At 38.9% G+C, this 22,984-nt stretch overlaps 1 protein-coding gene across 1 annotated transcript in view; it reads left to right on the forward strand.

The window, feature by feature from the left end:
- Positions 1 to 2,019: 2,019 nt before the first annotated feature.
- The window catches only part of LOC124794649 (proteasome activator complex subunit 4-like), a 228,268-nt gene continuing 207,303 nt past the window's right edge, over positions 2,020 to 22,984 (forward strand). Inside the window, exons 1-6 of the mRNA XM_047258171.1 lie at positions 2,020 to 2,377; positions 11,340 to 11,480; positions 13,296 to 13,412; positions 13,489 to 13,533; positions 13,615 to 13,831; positions 21,698 to 21,889. Of these exons, the coding sequence (XP_047114127.1) occupies positions 2,157 to 2,377; positions 11,340 to 11,480; positions 13,296 to 13,412; positions 13,489 to 13,533; positions 13,615 to 13,831; positions 21,698 to 21,889 (933 nt within the window). The 5' untranslated portion in view covers positions 2,020 to 2,156. The remainder of the gene's footprint in view (positions 2,378 to 11,339; positions 11,481 to 13,295; positions 13,413 to 13,488; positions 13,534 to 13,614; positions 13,832 to 21,697; positions 21,890 to 22,984) is intronic.

Below are 22,984 nucleotides of genomic sequence, written 5' to 3' on the forward strand. Positions count from 1 at the left end.
GAGTTGGTTTTTTTGTGTGTGTGTGTGTGGGGGGGGCTGTCGATCTAGGTTGCAGTGCCGGAATTTGCTGGTGGTAATTAATTTTTTTTTTCTAGCTGTGATGTTTTGTGTATTTATGAAGTATTGAATGTGATTTAATGTATGTAGGGATGATTGATTTGTGGACTTTTGGGATTGTGGTTTTATTTTTCGCAGTTGTAGGTGTTGGTTTTTTGGCATCAGTAGCTGTGGTGGACCTATATAGGTCACCGGATAATGACCGATTCCCATTTTCATAATTGTGTGCGTTGATGTTTTAGTATCGTCATCTGAGGTTGACCTATGTAGGTCAAGGGAAATGTCTGATTCCAATTTTCGTACTTTTAGTTGTGGGTATTGGTGTTTTGGTATGGTCACCTATAGTTGACTTATATTGTTCAAGGGAAGTGTCCGATTCCTGCAGATTTTTGTTGGTGTAGCAGAATGCTGTATTTTTTTTCTTTTTGTTCTTCATTTTGTGTTTTGGGATCATGGTGTGTTTTTTTTACTAGCTTGTCCTCACCCTAAAACCCCCAACTTCCCGCAGTTGTCCCATTGGTTTGATTGTATTTTTGGTGGGAAATGTTATTGTATTATTTATATGTATCTTCGTGTTTGTTGCCATGTGTATGTAGTGACGTTATAGACACACTTAAAATAGACATTTCCGGCATATTGATGATGGGTGGAATCAGACACTTATGTATCAAATAGTCATTCAAACACACTGCCTTATCTGAAACCAAGTTTTTGATGGTTGCTGACTTGCTGGCAGCTTATTGAAAATGCATGTTCCTGAATATTGGACCCCTTTTGGACCAAGGTAAGTAATTTTAGGTCTTTATGTAGATTGCTGTTCCCATTTCTAGTACTGATATTATGTATTAAGCTATTGGTTGGAAATACTTGTAACAAATTTCATTAAGGAATAAATATACTAGGAAGCAGTGGTTAGAATACAAAGTTCCTTGAACAGGTTCCTACATGATGTTCTTGAATTGATACCACAAACGATTTTTATTACACGCTTTTACATGCGAAAAACTTTTGCTACGTTTGATGAGTTACCACAGAATATGTTCTCTTATGAAATAATAGAATGAAAAAATGTGGTATGCCCTTCCCAACTGAATTTATTATCGAGTTGTAGTCCCAGAAATGTAACACTGTCAACCTTTTCGATCTGCATGTCTTCATATGTTATAAACATGCTGTCGCTGGAGAAATCGAGCAGTTTGCAAATCTGACATAAAACTTGGATTAGCGTACTCACACTTTCCCCAATAGGACTAGCTTTTACAGCACAGGCGTAAACGAATCTGTCACATTACGTATATTTTGTTGTATTACAAGGCTGTACACTTTATTCTATTATGTGAGCAGCACAAGAAATTAAGCTTAGAATTTAACCTACAGTACTCAGTTTACATATTACTTCATACTTAAAAACGCACGTTGTTAACATTTTACTTAAACAGTGCTTTGGTGAAGTTCCGCGTACTTTCTGTCGCAGCTGCGAAGATAATATTTCCAATAGCGACCGATAACCTACAAACATATAATCTGAAACACTAATAATCGTTCTAACATCAACTAAAATGTACCCGGAGTTAATAAGCTGAGGTTATGACACGATTCATACGACATTCCTGCTATTTCACACTACTCGCAGTTATACTGATAACTAAACTGATGGATTCCAACTATGTCGTTATTTAACTGTCGGAGTTATCGGTATTCGCTAGCGAAAAATAACTTGGCAGTTATTAATAACCGTTAACGATAACGGTTATCAAAGAATAACTGGAACTGTGATAACGGTTACTCCAGAATAACCGTTTGGCCCACCTCTACTAAACACCCATGCGCGTCCACGACCTACCCTGTTACCCCTCGGCGATAGACATACAAGATACAACCTGTAATGTTGGTGACAGTGTTGACAAACGAAAGTGTACTCGTGGACAAATGATATCCAATAATACAAAAGGAAAGATGGCTGCCAATGGATGACTGTTGGAATTGAGGAAGAAATAGCAAGTTGTGTGAACTGATGAAATGGAAGAGTACCGTTAGTCATTAGATGGAATACGCAAGACATTAAGTCGGGTGCAGCCACTGTGAAGAGGTAGTCAATCATGGATGGACCACAGCGAAGTATAGACACTGATGTTTGTTGTGAAGAAAGTGGATTCAAACCTCAAAAAGAAATAGTTTTCAACAAACTATTACCGTTTGCAAAGGAGCTAGAAGAAGATGCAACACGACTGCTATCAGATATTAAAGCGAACATTGGAAAATCAGTGTTGTTACGTGAACTGCGACCAGGTTGTGGAATTTGGACAGCAAGACTTTCCAAGTAAGTTTAGTAACTTAAATGTTAACCAGTGTTATATATGTACCTTTTTTTCAAATCTCTAGGCTATGGTGAGCGACAAGTTTGTTCATTATGTAAACATACAACGTCATTGTCATCGCAGAGGTGAATAATATTGGCATATTTGCTTTCCGCTAAAGAAATTCGTATACATTACAATCAGATTGCTGTTACCTTTGTACGGAACAGCAATACATACAAAATTTGCCATTACAGAATCGCTCAGCTGTAAAATGACACACGTAAACACCAATTTTTATGGCTTTCGACTTAGAAATATTGCATGATGTTACAGCATCTGTAAAGAGAATTGGAAAAAGAACATGTTTTTATCGATCTTACGTTTCTAATTGTTGGAAGTTATACGGTTTATTCACAAATTACTTTTTACATGAAGTTGACCTCCAGAAACTTAAGCTTTTACCTCTCAACTTTATAATGCATATTATGGTCGATAACAGTTCATTTTACACCAGTGGTTTGGTAATAATAAATACCATATAATATTGTTATGTTATACTTGTGTATGCTATTTAAGAGAAGGTGTATACCAGTATCAAAGGATATGCATTCATTGCGAGTTTTGACATTACCCCCCCCCCCCTCCCTCTCTCTCTCTCTCTCTCTCTCTCTCTCTCTCTCTCTCTCTCTCTCTCTCTGGCCATTAATTTCTTTACTATCGTTTATTACTGTTTCTTTTTAATCATAAAATGAATTGCACACACATCTTGAGATGTAATCATTATGCTGTCCTGTCAGTTTGTGATGGATGGAAATTATTGTGACCTTTTCCTCCCAATTTACTGAGGTACTTTATTGAACACCTTTTCTTAGTTGCGCGCACACACACACACACACACACACACACACCAAGAGACTTTAGTTTATCTATTCCATTTAATTTTTTGCCGTGTTTCACAATTATTGAAAACAATAGAAAAGTAGAGATAACAACTCACCATGCAGAGTTTGTGGCGGTTGGTCATGGCATAAACAAATGAGAGCTGTGAGTACACAGTGATAGAGGAGTGGGATGGGGGAACAAGCCCTCTTACAGTGCTGGCAGCCTGTGTCAGTGTTGTATGCTCCTGCCAAAACAAAACTGACGTAATGGTTATAGGGATTATCAGTTCCTTTTGGTGCTTTGGGGGTCATACTTGGTTGCTCTCTTGGTCTGGAATTAGTCTCTTCACTCAATTCAAAATACAAAACAAAAGCGATGCACAATACAAAGCAGAGTACACAAAGCATTCGATAACTGCTACAGTGCAGTTGTTTACGGAGGTTAGCAGTGTTGTAAATGTGGTTGTTCAGGTCCAACCTCTATCAGTATCTTAAGATACTATAGATACAGGCCCAGTTAAAAAGTATTTTTCCACGTACATGACATCACTTGCGGTGCCCCTCCCCCTTCCACTCCCCTTGTACACTTGTCGCCCATGTCAGTTTTCGCTACTAATTGTGATAAGCAGTGTATGCAAATCTTCCACTTGGGGACACCTGTCACCCCTCTCGGCGTGGCACCCCAAGTGGCATCTGCAAACAACCTAAGATGGCTGCTCAGATTGTCTCCTAAATCGTTTTTATATATAAGGAACAGCAAAAGGCCTATAACACTAACTTGGTGAATGTGAGAAATCGCTTCTGTTATACTCAGTTACTTTTTTGTCAATAACTATGAACTGTGACATCTCTGGCAGGAAATCATGAATCCAGTCACACAATTGAGGTGATATTCCATAAGCAATTTCACTACAAGTTACTTATGTGGTACCTTGTCAAAAGCCTTCTGGAAAATTAGATATACAGAATCAATTTGAAATCCCTTCTCAAAAACAATCAACACTTCGTATGAGTAAAGAGCCGCTTGTGTTTCACAAGAACGATGTTATTTCCATGTTGACTGTTTGTCAAAAGACCATTCCCTTCAAGGTAATTCATAATCTTCAAACTCCACGTATGTTCCAAAATACTGCTGCATGTTGACGTTAATGACAAAGGCCTGTAATTTTGTGGATTACTCCAGCTACCTTCCTCAAATATTGGTGTGGCCTGTGCAACTTTTACAGTCTTTGGGTACGGATCTTTCGTCCAGTGAACGATTGTATACGATTGTTAAGTATGGAGCTATTGCATCAGCGTTCTCTGAAAGAAACCTAGCTGGTATACGATTTGGACTTGTACACTTGCTTTTATTGAGTGATTTAAGTTGGTACACTATGAGAACATCTACTTATAAGTTAACTCATATTGGCAACAGTTCTTGATTTAAATTCTGGAATATTTACTTCATCTTCTTTGGTGAAGGAATTTTGGAAGTCTGTGTTAATAAACTCTGCTGTGGGAGCATGGTCATAGATAGTATTTCCATTTCTAAAGTGCAGAGAAGCCATGGGCGCCCATCTCAGCTCTGCGCCCCGATCGGTGACTTGTTTTGCTTGGGCCTTAAACAGCCCTGCAGGGTCATGGCCACAAAATCTCTGAGACAGACAATGCATTACTGGTTTTGCACATTGATTAGAACAACAGGGAATAGAGAATAGTACTAGATTTCAGTATGAGGTCCTGGATTCGAGTTCTAGTTCGGCACACAGTTTTAATCTGCTGGTAGTTTTAATGCTCATAGATGTCTGCAAACATTCCATAAGGAGACAACAATTGAGGTAGATTCCTTCAACAGGCCACACAGATGAATAACACCAATGTTTTTTAATATTCTATGATATTGAAATCACTGCTTAAATTGTTTAATGAATGCAGTTTCATGTACTTTCTATGCATAGATATATTTACGTAACAGAATTGCATTTTATTTAGACATGTGGATTGTGTGACATTCAACTGACAGTAATTGTTTTGTTCAAACAAATTTTGGGCTTGCATTCAGACATTGTTAACTTCATCTCATAATATTTCGACTGGGTGTCTGCCAGCCATCTTCAGGTGAGCCATTGAAGACTGATGAAGACTTGCACCATTCCACAATATATAGCACACTGCAAGTGTTCTGTGCAAGCATCTACATAAGGTCACACTTCTTTGTGTGGGCAACAGTTTGTTTAAAAGCTATCTAAGGTTGCAGGCCTTTTGGGATCAGTGAAAGACGTCTTGCTATTGTGGAAGACCGAAATTTACAAAGTACCTTGTCATTGTGGTGTAGCTCATGTAGGGCAGACCACACACACTTTCAAAGAGCACTGCACTCAACATCAATATTACAAAACCAAGCAAGTCTGCTATTGCTGAACACTGCATTTCCGGTAGATATTCAATGCAGTATGACAGAACTATGATTCTGACCACAGCAACATCTTTTTGGGACTTCATTATTAAAGAGTCCATGGGAATATGCCTGGTGGAAAAGTTAGTGAACTGTGATAATGGCTACCAGTTGAACAGTGCATGGAACCCCATTGTCTCCTTGACTTGTTCTGATCGAAGACAACAGAGTGCGCCAACGCCCATGGTGAGCACCATTGCAGAGGGTAGCAGAGTTCTGTGTTTCCACAAGCAAGAGCACTGCCGCCAGGAAGTGTGGCACATCTGCCAATGTGATTTTAAAGCATGTGTGGAATACTTGCAGTGGACTATATTTTATGCAATGGAGCAAGTCTTCATCAGTATTTGATGGATCACCTGAAGATGGCTGGCAGCTGCACAGTCGAAATATCATGGAATTAATTAGACAACGACCGACTGCAGGCCCAAGATTTGTTTGAACATTCAATTTGCCGGGAAAATTTTAAAATTCATGGTTGTTGCTTTTTCACATTTGAGAGTATATTTTCACTTCGCTGACGAGAGCAATGGGAGGAAGGAGTGTATTCCCAAAATAACTGCTAAAGCCTTTTTATACCTTCAAAACTAACAGAAAATGCACTGTCTTGGGGTAAATGTACTGCAGTCCGTAAGGAGCAGATTCATGTGTGTCTAGAGTCTGGGTTGTATTACATAGGAAATTCAAGCTGCCATTTCAGGAATTTGGTTTGTTTAGTGTGTGAGACTAATTGGGAGGCCCTGTCAGGAAATATGTCTGTGGACCAGGCTGAGAATCACGAATATATTCCTAATAACTCTTAAATTTTTGAGTTTTCTAGATCCAGTGTGAGAAAATTGGTATTCAGTATATTGCTTTATTATTTACACAGGTGCAGTGTTTGATCTGAGGCAAGACTCATGGGTAAGACCAACATTTCTAATGGAACTGCATCCTTTCTTTTTGTGGCATTTGAAAGGATTTTTTAAGAGAATTTCAACCACATAATGTATGGGACTTGATCAAATAGCATCAGGATAACAGAAACACAAACCACTGCCCCACAGTCAGGAGAAGAGGTTGCACAAACATCTGTCCTTTTATACCAAATTAGTGAAGAAACATAACTTGGGTATGGTTCTTGTGTTATCTATGCACTCGGAGCCCATCATTTTGTGTTCTGCTGTTGTAGCAGTCACGTAACTTACTTTTAAAGCTATCAAGGCATTCACAATGTAAAAGACAACTGAAAACGTTAATAATGTTTATGGTGAATGTCACAAAACTATTAGCGCAGTGGTGGAGTTGTATGCTGAAGAGTGCCAAGCACTTACAATCTTTCTTTGCAAACATTATAAAAAAAGTTCTGGAAACTGGAAGTAAGGAGAATAAAATACAAGGAAAAAGAAGAGCAATTAGTGAAGAAAATGAAACTAACACTTTAGCAGCAGTAACACAATGCAAATGTCACTAAGTGGCATCTCAGAAGTGCTAGATGGATCAACCAAACTAGTGTTCTGTGACTACTACATTCCATCTGTGAATACTACATTCCATCGCATTTCGTAGTCTTCATATTTCGTTGCATCTACAGCTTTATGACAGTGGCTTTGGGAATTGGTTGCAGTTCACCGAATGTTATCTATGAAAAGTGCTTAGTGGTGTGGCATCTCTCTGCAAATTTTTTTTAAAAGAAGAAGCATTGTTTATGAACCATGGGCAAGACATTCTTCAATGTGCACTAATCGTCAGTTGAAAATCCACTCATGAAGATGTGGACCAAAACAATGCTCTGGGTCTGTCAGTGTTTAATGCATGTTTTGCAAGACCTGCATCATTGGTTCTTGTTTTATTGATGGGTATCTAAGTACACTCAAGTATCTCAAGCTCCTACAATATGCTGTTGCCCTACTTATTGGAAGACATCCCACTGGACATAAGGCAGTCAGTGTGGTACTAACATAATGGATATCCCTCCTATTCAGCACTGCAGTGGCAGACCGTCTTAAGAGAATATTTGGAAAGCACTGAAACGGTTGTTCAGGAAACACAAAATGGTCTGCACACTCACCAACCTTAAAAATACTATTGTTTTATCTGTTGCAAAAATTAAACAGGAGACCTTTTGTGAAACACCGATGACTCACAAAAACATGAAATGCCGTATAACACAAACGCGTGTTGCTGTTAACTCCAGAGGAAAATTATCATGCAGAAATGTTTCTCCAGAATCACTTTATAGTGTGTGGCAATGCTCAAGGTCAACATTTTGCGCACTTTGTATGGCAGCAGTGATAATGAACACACGAACCTTACCTGAGTTATGTGTTTAACTACATTTGATATAATATGGCAAACATTTGCAGAACCTCTTCTCCTGACAGCGTGACAGTGGTTTATGGTGCTGTTATCCTGATACTACTGATGCAGTCCCATACATGTATGTCATTGAAATTCTCTGAGAAGCTTTTTGCAAATGCTACAGGAAAAAATGTATAGTTGTGTACAACAAAAGTATGTTGTTTAACTGTTAGACCACATTAAAGATCTGTACAAAAACACCATTTTTAGTGCACTTTGTCTTGCTAAAGGGTTAGGAAAAGTGACATTGATGGCTGGACATAAACACTGTAGTTTTGGATTTTATAAAGAAAAGTATGACTATGCCATTCATGGGGATGATGGAAGCACTCGCTGTCTGAAACCTGTTCCACATATTCAGAGTAACTGACATATTTCATCTTTTTGGAATGTGGTCCACTGTTACTTACACTTTCGAAAATAGTGTCTCAGTTTTTATGATGGTGTTCTTCATAGACATAGGTAACACCTAAACTCTGCGAGAACAACATTTTTCATCATGAACTTCAACTCTTTTGTGACTTTTTACTTGTTTTTTCATCTAACAGTTTTTCCTCTCTCTTTTTGCACCGTTTTCCATCGGACAACTGTGACAGAAAACTGTAAGGTTCTACTTGAAAGAAAGTGAACAACATTACATGACACACAAAGTTAATCACTTGCACAGTGATTGATGAAAGAAGCCGTGTCGATTGATATTGAGTCACCTCAGTCTACAGCGACAACTTTGCTGGCACTGCCAATGTAGTCAGCATTAGCTAGTGGATGATACTGTGTTCAGTGCGCTTACAAACCATGAGCGAAATCATGTTTCTTGTCACGTCGTGTCAGCGGTTGTGTCTGTTAACCATTTGAATGAGTGCTCAAAACATGCACTGTACTGTGGGTGCAGGCCAGTGGGGACAGTGTAATGCTATGGGGCATATTGATGTTCGTTCCCATGGGATCTGTGTTGGTAAACGAAGGCACCATGACAACTGTCTAAACATTATTGTGGATCACCTGCATCCCTTCATGCTTGGACTCTTCCCTGACAGCGATGGGATCTTCCAACTGGATTATTGTACACGTAATAAGGCCAGAAACATGCCACTGTGGTTGGAGGGAATTGATAGTGAACTCATGTTGGTGTCTTAGCCACCAGATTTGCCTGATCTGAACTCGATGGAACACGTCTGTGACAATATTGTGTGCCAGTTCCACACACACAAACCACAGACCTGTAATTCATGGGAATTACATGATCAGTGTGTAGACATTGGTGCCACATACTGCCGGAAACCTACTAAGGACTGTTAGAACCCATGTCATGCAGAATTACTGCTGTACTGCATTCCAAACCTAAGCCAACATGCAATTAAGCAGATGGTCATAGTGGTTTGACTCATTAATGTATATCAGAGTTCTGAATTTACTTACCACAGGTACAACCTGCAATATAGCCAATAAGTAAACACAAAAGTAAAGAAAGAAAGCATTCATAGCTTTTTGGTATGGATGAAAGTAATGGTTACACTCTTTTGGTTTCAAACATTTTTCTGTTGCATGCACTTAATTCTCATTGCTCACATTGACTGACTAGTAGTTGCACAGCACACACCGTTTGAAAATGAACTGTAACACTCCATGCATACAGTTTCTGATCACAATGTAAAATCAGCATCTCTCTCTCCCATGTGTGAGTTTGAAAAGTGTAATTTTTGGTAAGAGATGTACAGCATGATTTTTGGTTTTGGTAATATGAAAATTCTTTTTTTAATCACTGAATACCATATTTTCAGTAACTAGTTGTAAAATATTAACTTTAGTTGCAACAATCATGTTTAATGAATTACTTGTCTTTCTTCCCAGGCGTACAGGATGAGGCATAATAAAGAGCAATTTTTAAAAGACCGTTAAGTAAAAACAATTCGTTAAATTTTTTATGTCATAATCTTAAAATACATGAAAAAGCATTTTCTGCAGTAGTAAAACGTAGGTTATTTTTTGAAGATATCTCCTGTACGATGGTGTCCATTTTGACGCACACATTCCTCCAACCGGACCTTGAAGTTATTCATCACATTGCGCAGCATTGCCAGTGGGATTTGAACAACTTCCTGTTGGATCCACTCCTTCAGGGCTTCAATTATTTGAGGGGGGTTATTTTGGTAAAATTTACTTTTCAAATAGCCCCACAACAAAAAGTCACATGTTGTGAGGTCCAGTAAACAGAGGGCCATGCAATTCCCCACTTCGGGAGATCACATGATTTGGAAACAAATGATTGACAATGTTCATGTTTACTAGAGCACTGTGGAAGGTTGCCCCGTCCTGCTGGAAAAATTCGTATTGTTCACTTTGTAGTGTGCAAGTTGTGGCATAAAAAAGTTTTCCAACATGTCTGTGTATCTCTGTGAAATCACTGTTAAAGCATTGCCAAGACCACCTTCAGAAAAGTATGGCCCTGTGATCCCTAATGAAGACATGGCGCACCACACAGTAACTTTTGCACAGTGCAGTGGTTGCTGATGCAGTTCTCTTTCGTTAATGTCACTCCAGAACCGAAAGTTCTGGTTTTCCATGTAACTGGAGAGATGGAAGTGACCTTAATCACTGATCCATAAATGGTTTACAATGTCCTTGTCTTGATTAATCATGTCCAAAAATTCTTAGCAGAAACAGCTTTGGCTCACATAATCTGTTTCCTTAAGGGCCTGAACCATTCGGATTTTGTAGGGGTGAAAGTGCAAATCTTGGTGTAAAATTCTTCTTACCGTTCTGTTCGGTGTGTTCCCAAGTGTAGCGCTGTGCCAGTGAGCTGAGTGACAAGAGCTTCTCTCAAAGGAAACTCTTACATGTTCGATTTTTTCAGGTGTGCGCACCGTTTTTGGTCTCCCAGGTTTTGTTTTTGTCATTGGCACTGTCTCCTCGAAGTTCTCAACCCACTTTTTAATCACACAGGCAGACGGCACTAGCCGATTTCAATTAATGTTGAAATGCTTGCGGAATGCACAGCTTGCTAGCTGGTATGAACTATCGTTTTGATAAAATGCTTTGACAGCATACATGTGATGCTGTGGAGTCCAGCACTCCATTATAACTAAATGTTATTTCTTGCCAAATGTAACTGACGCTATCCCATCCACCTCTCTCCGATGCAGCTTGATTCACGTGCTTTTTAAAATTGCTTGATATTATGCCTCACCCTGTATATGGACCCTCCGCCACACACCGTCAGGTGGCTTGCAGAGTATGGCTGTAGATGTAGAAGGGTTGAAAACAGCTCACAATGTATTTTCATATGTGTAAATTTATGATTTCTTATACAGTGTATCTCCTTTCCAGATACATAAAAGTATATGGACTGAAATTTTCAAAAGAAGATCACATAGCATTCATTCATTTGATGTATGAACTAACGACCATTCCTAGCCTGGAACCATGGCTCGTCAGCAAGTTTGCAAATGTATCGATATGCCTCTTGAAGTAAGATTGTATTAAATTTGTGGTAAATCTGTACAGTTATTTTAATTAACAAATCCATTATCTTCGTCTCCCTCATCCTCACAATCAATGGGTCTCTCTTAAACTTTGGTGCGAGGAATTCTGGACTCCCTTACAACTTTCTCAGTTGTACCCTTATTTCCTCCCTTAGGAATCTAGGATAGTTTTCTTTTCTAATTTTATATGCCTCTATTGGTAGTTTTAAAATTTTGTGTTCTGAAGGTAAGTACTGGCAGCCATTCTGTCTACTATAGTTTTGCAGTTATTTTAATCCCATAACCAAGGATTATTTCAATAATCCATCTGTGAAAACTGTTGTTCATGAAAACCCTATGCATTTAATAGGTATATTTAATTGATATAATATAGACGAGGATGGTAAATAAAGGGATTTCTGTAACTTCAAGGGCAAATCAAAAAGTAGCAGTAAACTGTCAGTATTAATGCAATTAACATGTCAGGCATTTGAAATGCCTTGGAAGTGAAAATGCATGCTATGAGAAAGTTTCGGTGTACACCGGCAGATATATTATGTTAGAAAGTAATAACTTAAGTCTGGAAATACATCGTAAGTAATGAGTTAGCCGTTCTTTCTGGCATCTGAGTCCAGCAAGCTATGCAGGAGAGCCTCTGTGGAGCTTGGTAAATACTGTGAGCTACTGGTAGAAATTAAACTCTGAAGGTGGGTCCCAAGTCATACATGGATAGCTTAGTTGATAAAAGCATTGCCTGTGAAAGGCAAATTTGAGGGTCTGAGTCACAGTTTAGCACATAGCTTTAATTTATCAGGGGGTTTCAAAGCAGCACACTGTCCTCAAAAGGGTGACGGATTCATTTGGAAGGACAGTGTCAGCTTCATTACTTACTAATGTTTGAGTAAACTGAAAATCTTTCCTTTATTTATATGTTATAAATTTACTGATTAGCTGGAGACAACATGGATGGGAATTTATGGAGATTAAGTAACATTTGTGAGCGAAATTCATCTTTTCTGTGAACTGTAATCACAGAAGATAAGATCTGCTGCTACCAGTTGTATTTGGAGGCATGAGATTTACCAGTACCCACATCTCAAGAAGTGTAGTCTGTAAACATTTAATACCAAGGCACCCCTGTTGACTGCATTTTTGACAGAATTTCACTGAGATTTGCAACCAAAGATAAAGTTGCCGATGTTTAATTATAAAAAGCAATTCTGTAAAATTACCAGTGTGTTTGACCTGAGTTGTAAAAGCTTGTAAAGTGAGAGTCTGCTGCTTGACATTGCTTTTTTGCCAACTTTTCTTAGACATCCATGCTCTTATCATATCCTGCGCTCGAAGATTCTTTTTCGTCTTCTGTCCCTAGGGAATTCTGAAAGACGAGTTTTTTGCAGATATCAAAGAGTGCTTCCACATAACTTCTGTTATGTGATTGGTGCGTGTGTACGTGTTTAAATTTTGAATGTCACTTTCTTAAGCAAGACTAGTAGACGTCAAAGGATGAAGAGCACACAAGGCATCATTAGCCCAAAAAATAAAGAAGTTATTACATACTACAGTCAAGTTAGCAATGGCATCTGTTTTGGAAAAAATAGCACCTTTCTGCCTCAACTGAATTTTTGTTTTAGATCATTTCTGTTTGGCCTTAAATGAACCATTATTATTCAGTAGATACTGAGAGGAGAAAGCGAAAAGTACTGCAGTCTTGCAAGTGTAATGTTTAAACTTTGACCTGTATGAATTCTGTGTATTTCTGTTTTAAGTTGTGGAATACACTCATTTCATTGTCTACAGTTTATTCAAAAATTGTGTGTAGGAAGAAGGAATTGCTGTCACCAGATGAATTACAGTTGCCATGGAAACCACTATTTGAGCTCTGCGAGAGGATAATGAACACAAGTCTCACTGCAATTGGAATGTATAGATACTTCTCGTAAGTATTTTTAGGTGTTAATGTATGGCAGTTTTATCTAATGTGTAAATATCTAATTCTCAGTTTCACTTTCCAGTTCACTAGAGAATACCTTGAAGAATTTAGTTCATGCTGCGCGTTTGTAAGTAGTCAAAAATATTATATTTCTTTGCTTTCTGCAAGGGAAAGAAAAAAATAAATAAATGTTTGTCTTTTTGATTAGCTACTTTCCTCCTGAGGCAACACAAGAAATGCTTGATGCCTGGCGACCACGCCTATGCCCTTTTGACGGAGTTAATATAGAAAATAACATCGAATTTCTAGAGTGGTTTCTTCCTATTGCACTCCCGCCTGAGAAAAGCCATCTAGGATACAAACTTTGGTTTGAAGAGCTAATGAACCTTTGGAAGGTTTGCCACAATGCTCCTATGTGGGAAAATGTGAGTATAACACTTAACATTCCTTTGTTTATTCAGTTGTAGCTGTTTAGGAGCAGCAGTATTAGTTGTATTTTATCATAATATTTATGCATTGTAAATAGCCATTTGCTAATTCACACTGTTCTCTAAAAGTTGCTGGAATACAGTACACCATTTGTTAAGTGGTGATCCCCCAGCACTTTGTGCTCATTGTCCTCAACATTTGACAGTTTGCCATTTCCTGAGGGAATGCCCTTCATTTTTTTTAAACACTTATGTTCTAATTTATGTTTGCTGTCTGAGTTATCGACTGTTTTAGTGAACGACGCTCGGGCTGTTGACTGTGTTTTACTTTTTATCCATTGTAGCAATAAGGTGAAGGACATTTAATTTTTATTTCAGGACCTTTGTTGTCTCTCTGGCATATTTTATGGACCTTTCTTCAAGTCCCTGTTTTTAGCTGTCTTTCCTTCCGATTGGGCTTACTGTGTAGTCGCTTTTAACCCCTTTTTCGGCTTTGTGTTCTATGGTTCAAACATGGACACGTATGACCCTAGTTGTTTTTGTGCCCTAAACCAAAATGAACAGATCTACTACCAACTTGAAATACTGGCATGGGTCATCTACTTTGTGTGTTGCAAAATAATTTTATCAGATTGGAGCAGTAAATAAATGAAAGATTATTGCTTTTATATTCACCACATATTTCTTAATATTCTCGTCATATGAAACAGTAAGTGTTAATGGATTATTCAATGATACTGTGATTCAGGGTGTAAAATTATTTTTCTTAAATCTAATCATGACCTTCATGTAAAGCTTGGTTTGCATGAGAGCGAACACAAGTGAATGAACATTGTTTCTAGTGTAAATGCGAGTGTATGATTCACATTCATAGGTGCTCGCTTGTATACCTCTGGTTGTCAGTCTTTCAGTGAATGATCAAAGGAAGTTCACGTTCCCTTTGCTTTGGCAATTTGCATGTTGTGAGCAGCATAGAGGGCATTTGTCATCTCAGTCTGCTTATTTTTCATGTACAAACTACTTCTGTTATTAAATGCGAGTTGTGTAAGCAATGGAGTGGATAGAAGGAAATTAATGCTGCTAATAGAGGGGGGAGAGCGAGAGAGAGAGAGAGAGAGAGAGAGAGAGAGAGAGAGAGAGAGAGAGAGAGATGTGTAGTTATCCAGATCTGTGATAATTACTTCAAATCCAGAATTTATATTTAATCTATGCCACACTTTTTATAAATAACTTTACCTACTATTCATTAATTAACCAGTTATTCAGGGTGTCCAAGGAGGAATGGTTGGTATTCAAAAATATGATAGGAACAATCATTTGACACAATAAAGCCTAGTAAACATGGGCTCTAAAGTGCAAACCTTAGGAACTATGAGCACTTGTTCAGTAGAAGAGATGTGCTTCACAGTAGCGAAGATGAACAAGTGTTCATAGCTCTTAAGGTATGCATTCTAGAGCCCATGTTTACTAGACTTTTTTGCTTCAAATGATCATTCCTGTCATGTTTTTGAATATTGACCAGTCCTCCATGGGAGTTAGAGGAAAAAACTGCTTTATTTTATGGACAAATTCGATGTTATTTTTTGCCAATTTTGATTTCACGTTTTGTCAATTTTTGTTTCACGTTTTGCCAATTTTGGTGTCACGTCTTGCCAATTTTGGTGTCACGTCTTGCCAATTTTGGTGTCATTTTTAGTCAGTATAGGTGCTAATTGTTGCCAAATTCGGTCCTGTTTTTTGAATACTGCTTTATTTTTTGTCAGATTTGGTGTAATTTTTTTTGCCAAATTTGTTTATTTTGCCAGTTTTGGTGCGTTTCTTGCTAGGTTTGATGTTATTGCTTGCCAGATTCAATATTGCTTGCCCTTTGGCAATCGGCATTTAATTGCTAGGTAGGAGCATGGTGATTTCAGGTATCCTGGGAGCTGGTGACTGGCAAGGGCTCTTTTCTTCATAAGCTCTGCTGGATACGCTTCAGTGAGCACCGTGCGGCACGGCCGTGGAACATTGTGTGTCGTAGGGACTGGGGACGTGGGCTTAACGCCCAGATCGCGAGGATGGTGAAAACATGTATAAAAATCCGCTCAGTCTCAAAGTGTGTTGCGCCCCGATGAGATGCATGCATGTTGAGGAGGAACAGTTGCTAGCGGGCAGCTTCTGGAGAATCTGTCCCACTTCAGTTGTATATGGCTTACCCAGGCAGGTGGGGTTCTGTCTAGTTGGATGTCCTTCCCTAGCTGTTCATGAGAACTCCAGTAGATGTAGATCTAACAAACGAACTGCAACAGAAATGGGAAAGTGCATCGCTGACAGAAGTCCAGAATCTTATGGAAAGGGATGTTGGTGAGCTTCAGAAGTTGGCACCTTTTATCGTGACATACAATCTGCCGACGTTGCTGGAGTGTATTGCAGCAGGTTTTTCTGCAACAAGATTAGACGTTACGTCCCAAATCCGATGTGCTGCTTAAAGTGTCAGTGCTTCGGTTGCACAACTATGAGTTGTAACAGTCCTGCTACTTGTGGAAGATGTGACACTGTGGCTCACGAAATAGGTTTTCTGTGCACTGACCCACCAATGTGTCTTAGTTGCCCCAGGCTCATCTGGTTTGGAGCAGGGGCTGTCCTGTCTTCACTGAAGAAAAGAAGATTCAGGAGATAAATCACACAATGTGTCTCATGCTCTTGCTGCAAAGAAGAAATTTAAGGCCACTCAGCCACCAAGTTTTGTGAAGTCTTTTGCCTTTCTGTTGAAGCAGCATGTCCAGAAGATCATTGTTAGCACTCGGACTATGTCGGTTGAGCAGGGCACATCTGCTTACAACTGCAAATGCAGCTGTCATCCTGCCCCAATGGTTCTGCAGCTCAGCCTTTCTATTGATGAAACATTAATAGTTTCTAAACACAGTGTTGGCCAAGGTAAAGACAGACAGAGGAAGAGATCTGGCAAAGTGTTTGTTACATTGACCTTGCCACAAACCAAGCTGGCGACAAAGACCAACAGGCCAAAGCAATCCACTGTGAAGCCCTCAGACTATGCAACCTTGTCCTGTGTCCATTGCATCCGACAGTGACCGTACAATTGATGGTATGGACATTGTTTGCCTGAGGTCACTGGTGAATCCTTCAAGTGACACCCCCCCCCCCCCCCCCCCCAAAAAAAAACCCTTCCTCCGCTGCTGCAGTCTCTCCACCATGGCGGAACGATAGGGGGTAAGACAGGGGCAGACCTACAACTGTTAAGAAGGCTTCCATACTTCAGTGGAACTTGTAGGGGTTCAGGACGCACATGGAGGAACTATGTCCAAGTGTCGATCATTGTGTATTTGTCTTCAGGAGACTCGTTTCAAATCATCTGACGCCCCTGCACTACGTGGATATGTTCCCCACAAACAGGACAACCTCAGTGGAGACAAAGCTAAAGGAGGAGTGGCTATTTTTGTCAATTTATAGAAAAGCATCTTTATTTGGCATTAGATGTATATATTGCAGTTATTTGTGAATGGTTTTGGTTGTTTCAACCATCATTCAACTGGAAGAAAAGTTATAACATGGGTTGGTTTAAAAAGGCATGTTAGAACTGTCAGGAGCATATTTATAACTTACCTGAGTTTTTCAGTGTATTTTCAAAATTGGGTTATGTTGCATTCCACGTTTTGCCCTTGTTACATTTGGTATATGAAAGTGTCCTCTTTAAGAAATATGTATTTTTATATCATTTTGTTCCTGTTGATGATGGTTGAAATAACTGAAACCGGTCAAAAATAAATGATATATATACAGCTAATGACAAATAAAAGTGCTTTTCTGTAAGTATCTCATGGCTGTAGTTAGTTACCTACACAAATTTTTAATTTTATTTTTCACAACAGCACGTACCACTCCTTGTCTGTCTTCCTCATGACCAACCTACCAGCACTACAGTGTCCGTGCATGTTCGTCATTGGTTGACCATATGTTACCTCTACCTGCAACCACATGTCGTGCTTGATGAAGTGGCTCTCTATAACCTTCTTACTTGACCCCCCAACCTCTTCATCCTCTCTGGTGATTTTAATGCACAAAATGTGCTTTGGGGCTCTGCAACTACCTGCCTCCAGGGGTAGAGCAACGAAAGGTTTCTCATGTCTTCATTTGTGTATTTGGTAAATATGGTCTCAAGCACTCACTTTTGCCACTGCAACAGGGTTGTTTTCTGCTATCGCACTGCAACAGGGCTGTTTCTGCTATCTATTTGCCACTTTGCTGTCCAGCCCTTGCCTACATTGCTCAATAGAAAGCGTCCACTGACTTAAATGTCAGTGATTACTTCTTGATCTGGATTCACCTGCCAGACAGAGTGATGCCTAATAGAAAACCCCTGTGATGGGTGAGCAGTAGAGACACTTTACAGCTACCTTGCTGAGTATAAACATTGTATCAGCATCCAAGAATGGTTGGACCAATTGTGTAAATTGTCCACCATGTCGCTGAAGTGTTACCTCTGCAGTTTTCTGGGCAACTGAAAAGGCTGTCTGTCCCTTGAGGAGTGACGGCTGCTGCTCTGCAATCAGGACCAGGTTGGCAGCTCTGCTTTGGTTCAAGTGCTGGCCAATTGCAGAGAACCTCACTGTTTTTCTGTCGGCAAGGGCTAAATGTTGCTGGTTTATTCGACAGAGCAAGAAGAGATCGTGGCAACAGTTCCTGATGGCCATTAACTGCTCCATGAACAGTACAAGAGTACTGTTGTATGGGAGACCAACAGGAGGATTTCTGAGAGAGAAGGAAGGTGCCCCAGTGCTCCAGTGGCTTCTCTGCTGGACGTGGTGCACCATGAAGGGATTCAGCCAGCCACTGGGGCATTCTGTGCAAGCCTCTGTGCTGAGGCTGCAGAACCACTGATTCACATCAGACAATCGCTTCTCATGGTTCGTCAGGCATATAAAATGCTATCCACATCATACACGCATGCACACTATACCATTGTTTACCCTCCAATGGCAAGGCTTTTTTGTAATTGGCAGTAACCAACCAAGCCCTTTGGATTTGTATGAAGGATTGCCTTTTAGAAGGTTGTGGGTAGTTTTAATGTTCTACATCAGGGTTGCCTTAGAGTAGCCACCTTGACTCCTCCAAAGGCCCAGACTTATTTTAGACTTTACAAATTTCGAGAGAGATTACACGAGACGTTACATTTCACTCTCTGTTTTTTTACCATTGTAGATATGTGTCGCTCTACTGTTATTCCAGTCGAGAGGATCACCCATCTTCCCTTCTGTGATGTCTGTGGTGTGCAGATCACTGTATTCGACATTATAACTGAGTATGGTCTCTATCATTATGAGAGGGCATAAGTGAATCTTGGTGTAGATCAGCCCTCTATTTTTGGCTTATAACGAGGCGAGTGTAGTGAAAGTTTTAAGGTTGCATGATGTTGCCGGACTCTGGCCTCAGCTTTTGGTGTGTAGGTTTTAGTGCGTTGTATTATAGGGATATGCATTGCTCCTCTGGAGTGATACATAACACCACACTCTGTCGACTTTTCTGTATAGAATATGTGTAATTTACAATGGTACAATTATGATCTAACTGAAAGATGGTGTGGTCTGAAGTGTAACAGCTGATTTCAACCGTATCCAAAGTCACACATAGAATATTCATTTACTAAATACTGATGTCCAGATCTGAAATATGAATTTTCTAGCAAATACATGTAACTGTGGATGTAAACAATACCAAAAGACAATAATATGAAACTGCCAAACATGAGTAAAAGTCACCTTAGGGAAATATTGTGGAAATAATAACTATGTGATAATATCCTATGTATTGAAATGTACTGCTGACACTGGTAGCAATGAATAAGATTATCTGACTTGTTTCGTAATTTTCAGAAATATAATTACAAGCAATGTGTGATGCAGTGTAATTTATCAAGCATTACTACCATCGTATTTCAGTGTAATATTAACAAAAATGTATTTCTCTTAAATGTATTAACACTTAGGCGCCGACGCCCCGTAAAAATAAGGGCGTGCGCGGCCTGCCCGGAAGTCCGGCGCCCGTAATTTTACAGGCGCATGTTCTCGTTCTTCCCCTTCCTTCCTTTGTGTGTTCTTACAGCTCCCGCTTGTCTGGGAGGCGCTGCATGGACTGTAATTCGAGTATTGGTCTCTAGATGGTGCGGGCATACTGTGGAAGGGTAGTTTCCCTTTTTATTTGTCGGGTTTGTGAGCGGCGATTTTTTCCCACGCGGTCTCAGTAGCGTCGACATGATCACACAAAGTGCAGAATTGCATCCTAAAATAATTACAGGAGGTTACCGTGGATAAGACATACTGTATCCATCATAATTACAATTTTGTGTAAAATAAAAAAAAATTCCATGTAGAAAATAAAGTGAATGTACATTTGACCAATTTTTCCTTTTTTCAAAAACAATGTTATAATAATAACGCTTGTCAAATGTATGTATTAATTCAAGAGAAAGGTATTATATATGGTTTTAAACAAGAAAGTCTAAGTTTTCAATAGAGTACTTTTATTGCTATAACTGAAACCTTTCATGAGTTATAGTAGTTTAAAATACGTTAAAATCAGCCAGTCTTTATGGCAGACACCCGTGCACAATGTCTCAGGACCCAAAGTGTTAAACTTTTCATATGTTCAAAGTTATAGAAACAAGTAAATATGTTAAAACTGTACAATTCATGATGAGGACATTATTAGCAAATGCAAACAAATCTAACTTCCTGATAACCAAGTCAAATACATAAGTTTTACCTATATCATGAAATTCTATATTTAATTTCATCTCTCAGTATATGGTAGGAACTATTTTTATTAACTAGTTTGGCCATAAGTAAAGAAATGAGTAACTGAATTGTTAAATTGAATATTTCGTATGTCACTACGAAAACATACTGATTACTGCGACCTTTGTATTTAAAAACATTAATTTGTAAATTAGAAGTATTGTACCATCTGAATTGTCAATTCAGTATAAAACTTTTAATTGTAACTCACTTAAAGTCTGTTTATAATAATTAATCTATTACGTGTTTGCTATAAATAATGGCAGATTTTTGAAGCCAGCAGGTCAGTTTTCCATCAGATTTTTACATGGAATTTATGTTTGTTGTTTGCCATGACAGTGTGATGAACAGTATTATTTAAAGTGGTGCCTGTGTAAATTTGATTATTACACAAATCACATGTAAAGTTTGCATATCGGAAGAATTCTAGATTATTTTCAAGAATCAGCTGTTGCAACAAAGAAGAAAATTATTTGTACTCCACTGAATTTATACCCCTGTCTGATGAACTATTCACAATATTAGCTGTTGTCATGAACATGGACAAATTCTTTTACATTTCAGCAGATTTTGAACCAGCATAACGTTACAGGCCAGCGCCTCACGCATATCGCTGTAGTTATATATGTTCCACCAATATACATCTCTACAGAAAATGGACATCCTGGTGAAGCCAGTTCTAGACAACCCTCCCATTAAAATTACCTTTGAGTATCTTCTCCGTTAACTTCTCATGCAGATGGAAAAATACTGAGATTCCATATGAAACTATTATAAATATTGTGTACAAATAGTGAGATGAATAAAGAGGGAGTCTTATTAAATACTAGATGTGAATGTTGTTAGAGTTAAGCTTGACATCCAATCTGGTGTTCTGTTTCAGAGTGTGCTACTCTTCCCTGACACTAACTATTATTTGGAATAAAGTTTTTTGCAAAAATTTATTTCACTTCATACTGTTCTATATAATACCATATCTAAGTACATCTTACAGAGTTGCTTGTGGACTGTGGTCTATTGCAAGTAATGTGAGGTTATTGCATAATTTAACTTATACTCTCATGTTTTGCAGGAAATCATGTGGTTGATGGCTCGTCTTGCCCATCACAATATTGGATATATTGATTGGGAACCATATATACCACTTATGTTCACAAGGTTCTTGCAGAGTCTTTATCTGCCAGTTTCTTATAAACAAGTCCAACAAACTAGGCTTCACAAAATAGAGGCTGCTCCAATGGCACTTTGGATTGTTGCTGTACTGGTAAGCAAATCTATTTCTGTTTTGCACTGCTCTCACTATGTATATGAAAATGTTGTAGAGCTGTACAGTCTTTCAGTGTCTGAGCTGTACAGTCCCTCTCTTTTCGTCCCTCCCCCCTCCCTCTCCTCTCTCCCCCCCCTCCCCCTCTGGAAGTGCATTTTTGTCTGGAATTAAATTTTGTCAGCAGTTGTACGATAAAGAACAAAAAGGTGAACATTGAGGGCACATCGGAAGAATAAGTGCTTAAGGGATGACTTTCTGGAATAGCTTTGTTTGTGAAGTCAGCGGTGTGCGTTATCACATAGTAACAATATTTATTACAGTCTTGTTGGTCACTTTCTTACTTTGTGCCTGTAAGGAGTCTCAGTAGTAACAGCCACCCCTTTGATTTCTTGCCTATTAAATGCAAGTGTTCCACAAAGGTTAAATGGTCATAGTTCATCACATATTTCAGTCATCAAGACTTCTTGAATGTGGAAAACCATCCACAACAGAACGACCTTTCTTGAAACGAGAAAACCTTTTCCAATACGATTGGTCAAAATAGCACTCTCCTCACATGACACAAATGTTAAACCTGCCTCCATCCCTGTATTAAACCCAAAGGATACCAAATACAACAAATATTCAATATACTCCACTTGTGACAAAAATGGTTCAGATGGCTCTGAGCACTATGGGACTTAACATCTGAGGTCATCAGTCCCGTAGACTTAGAACTACTTAAACCTAAGGACATCACACACATCCATGCCCGAGGCAGGATTCGAACCTGCAACCGTAGAAGTCGCACGCTTCCGGACTGAAGCACCTGCAACCGCTCGGCCACAGCGGCCGGCCCTACTTGCGACACTGTTTTGTAACACTTAAACAATGTATGTAATATTCCAGTAAGCAAAATTCAGTTCGTAACTTCAGGATAGATAGTAGAACTTCAAATAAGAAAATGATAGTTGATAAATACACTCTAGTAACTTAAGCATGTTCTGTAACTGCACGATGTTCACTCAGTTTATCAGAGTTATTTTTTCCAGAAAATCAGGCTACAATAAGAAATAATTTTATGCTTAACAATGTGAGTGCAGAAACGTTCCC

Source organism: Schistocerca piceifrons, chromosome 4, assembly GCF_021461385.2.
Source record: "Schistocerca piceifrons isolate TAMUIC-IGC-003096 chromosome 4, iqSchPice1.1, whole genome shotgun sequence".
Taxonomy (NCBI): Eukaryota; Metazoa; Arthropoda; class Insecta; order Orthoptera; family Acrididae; genus Schistocerca; species Schistocerca piceifrons.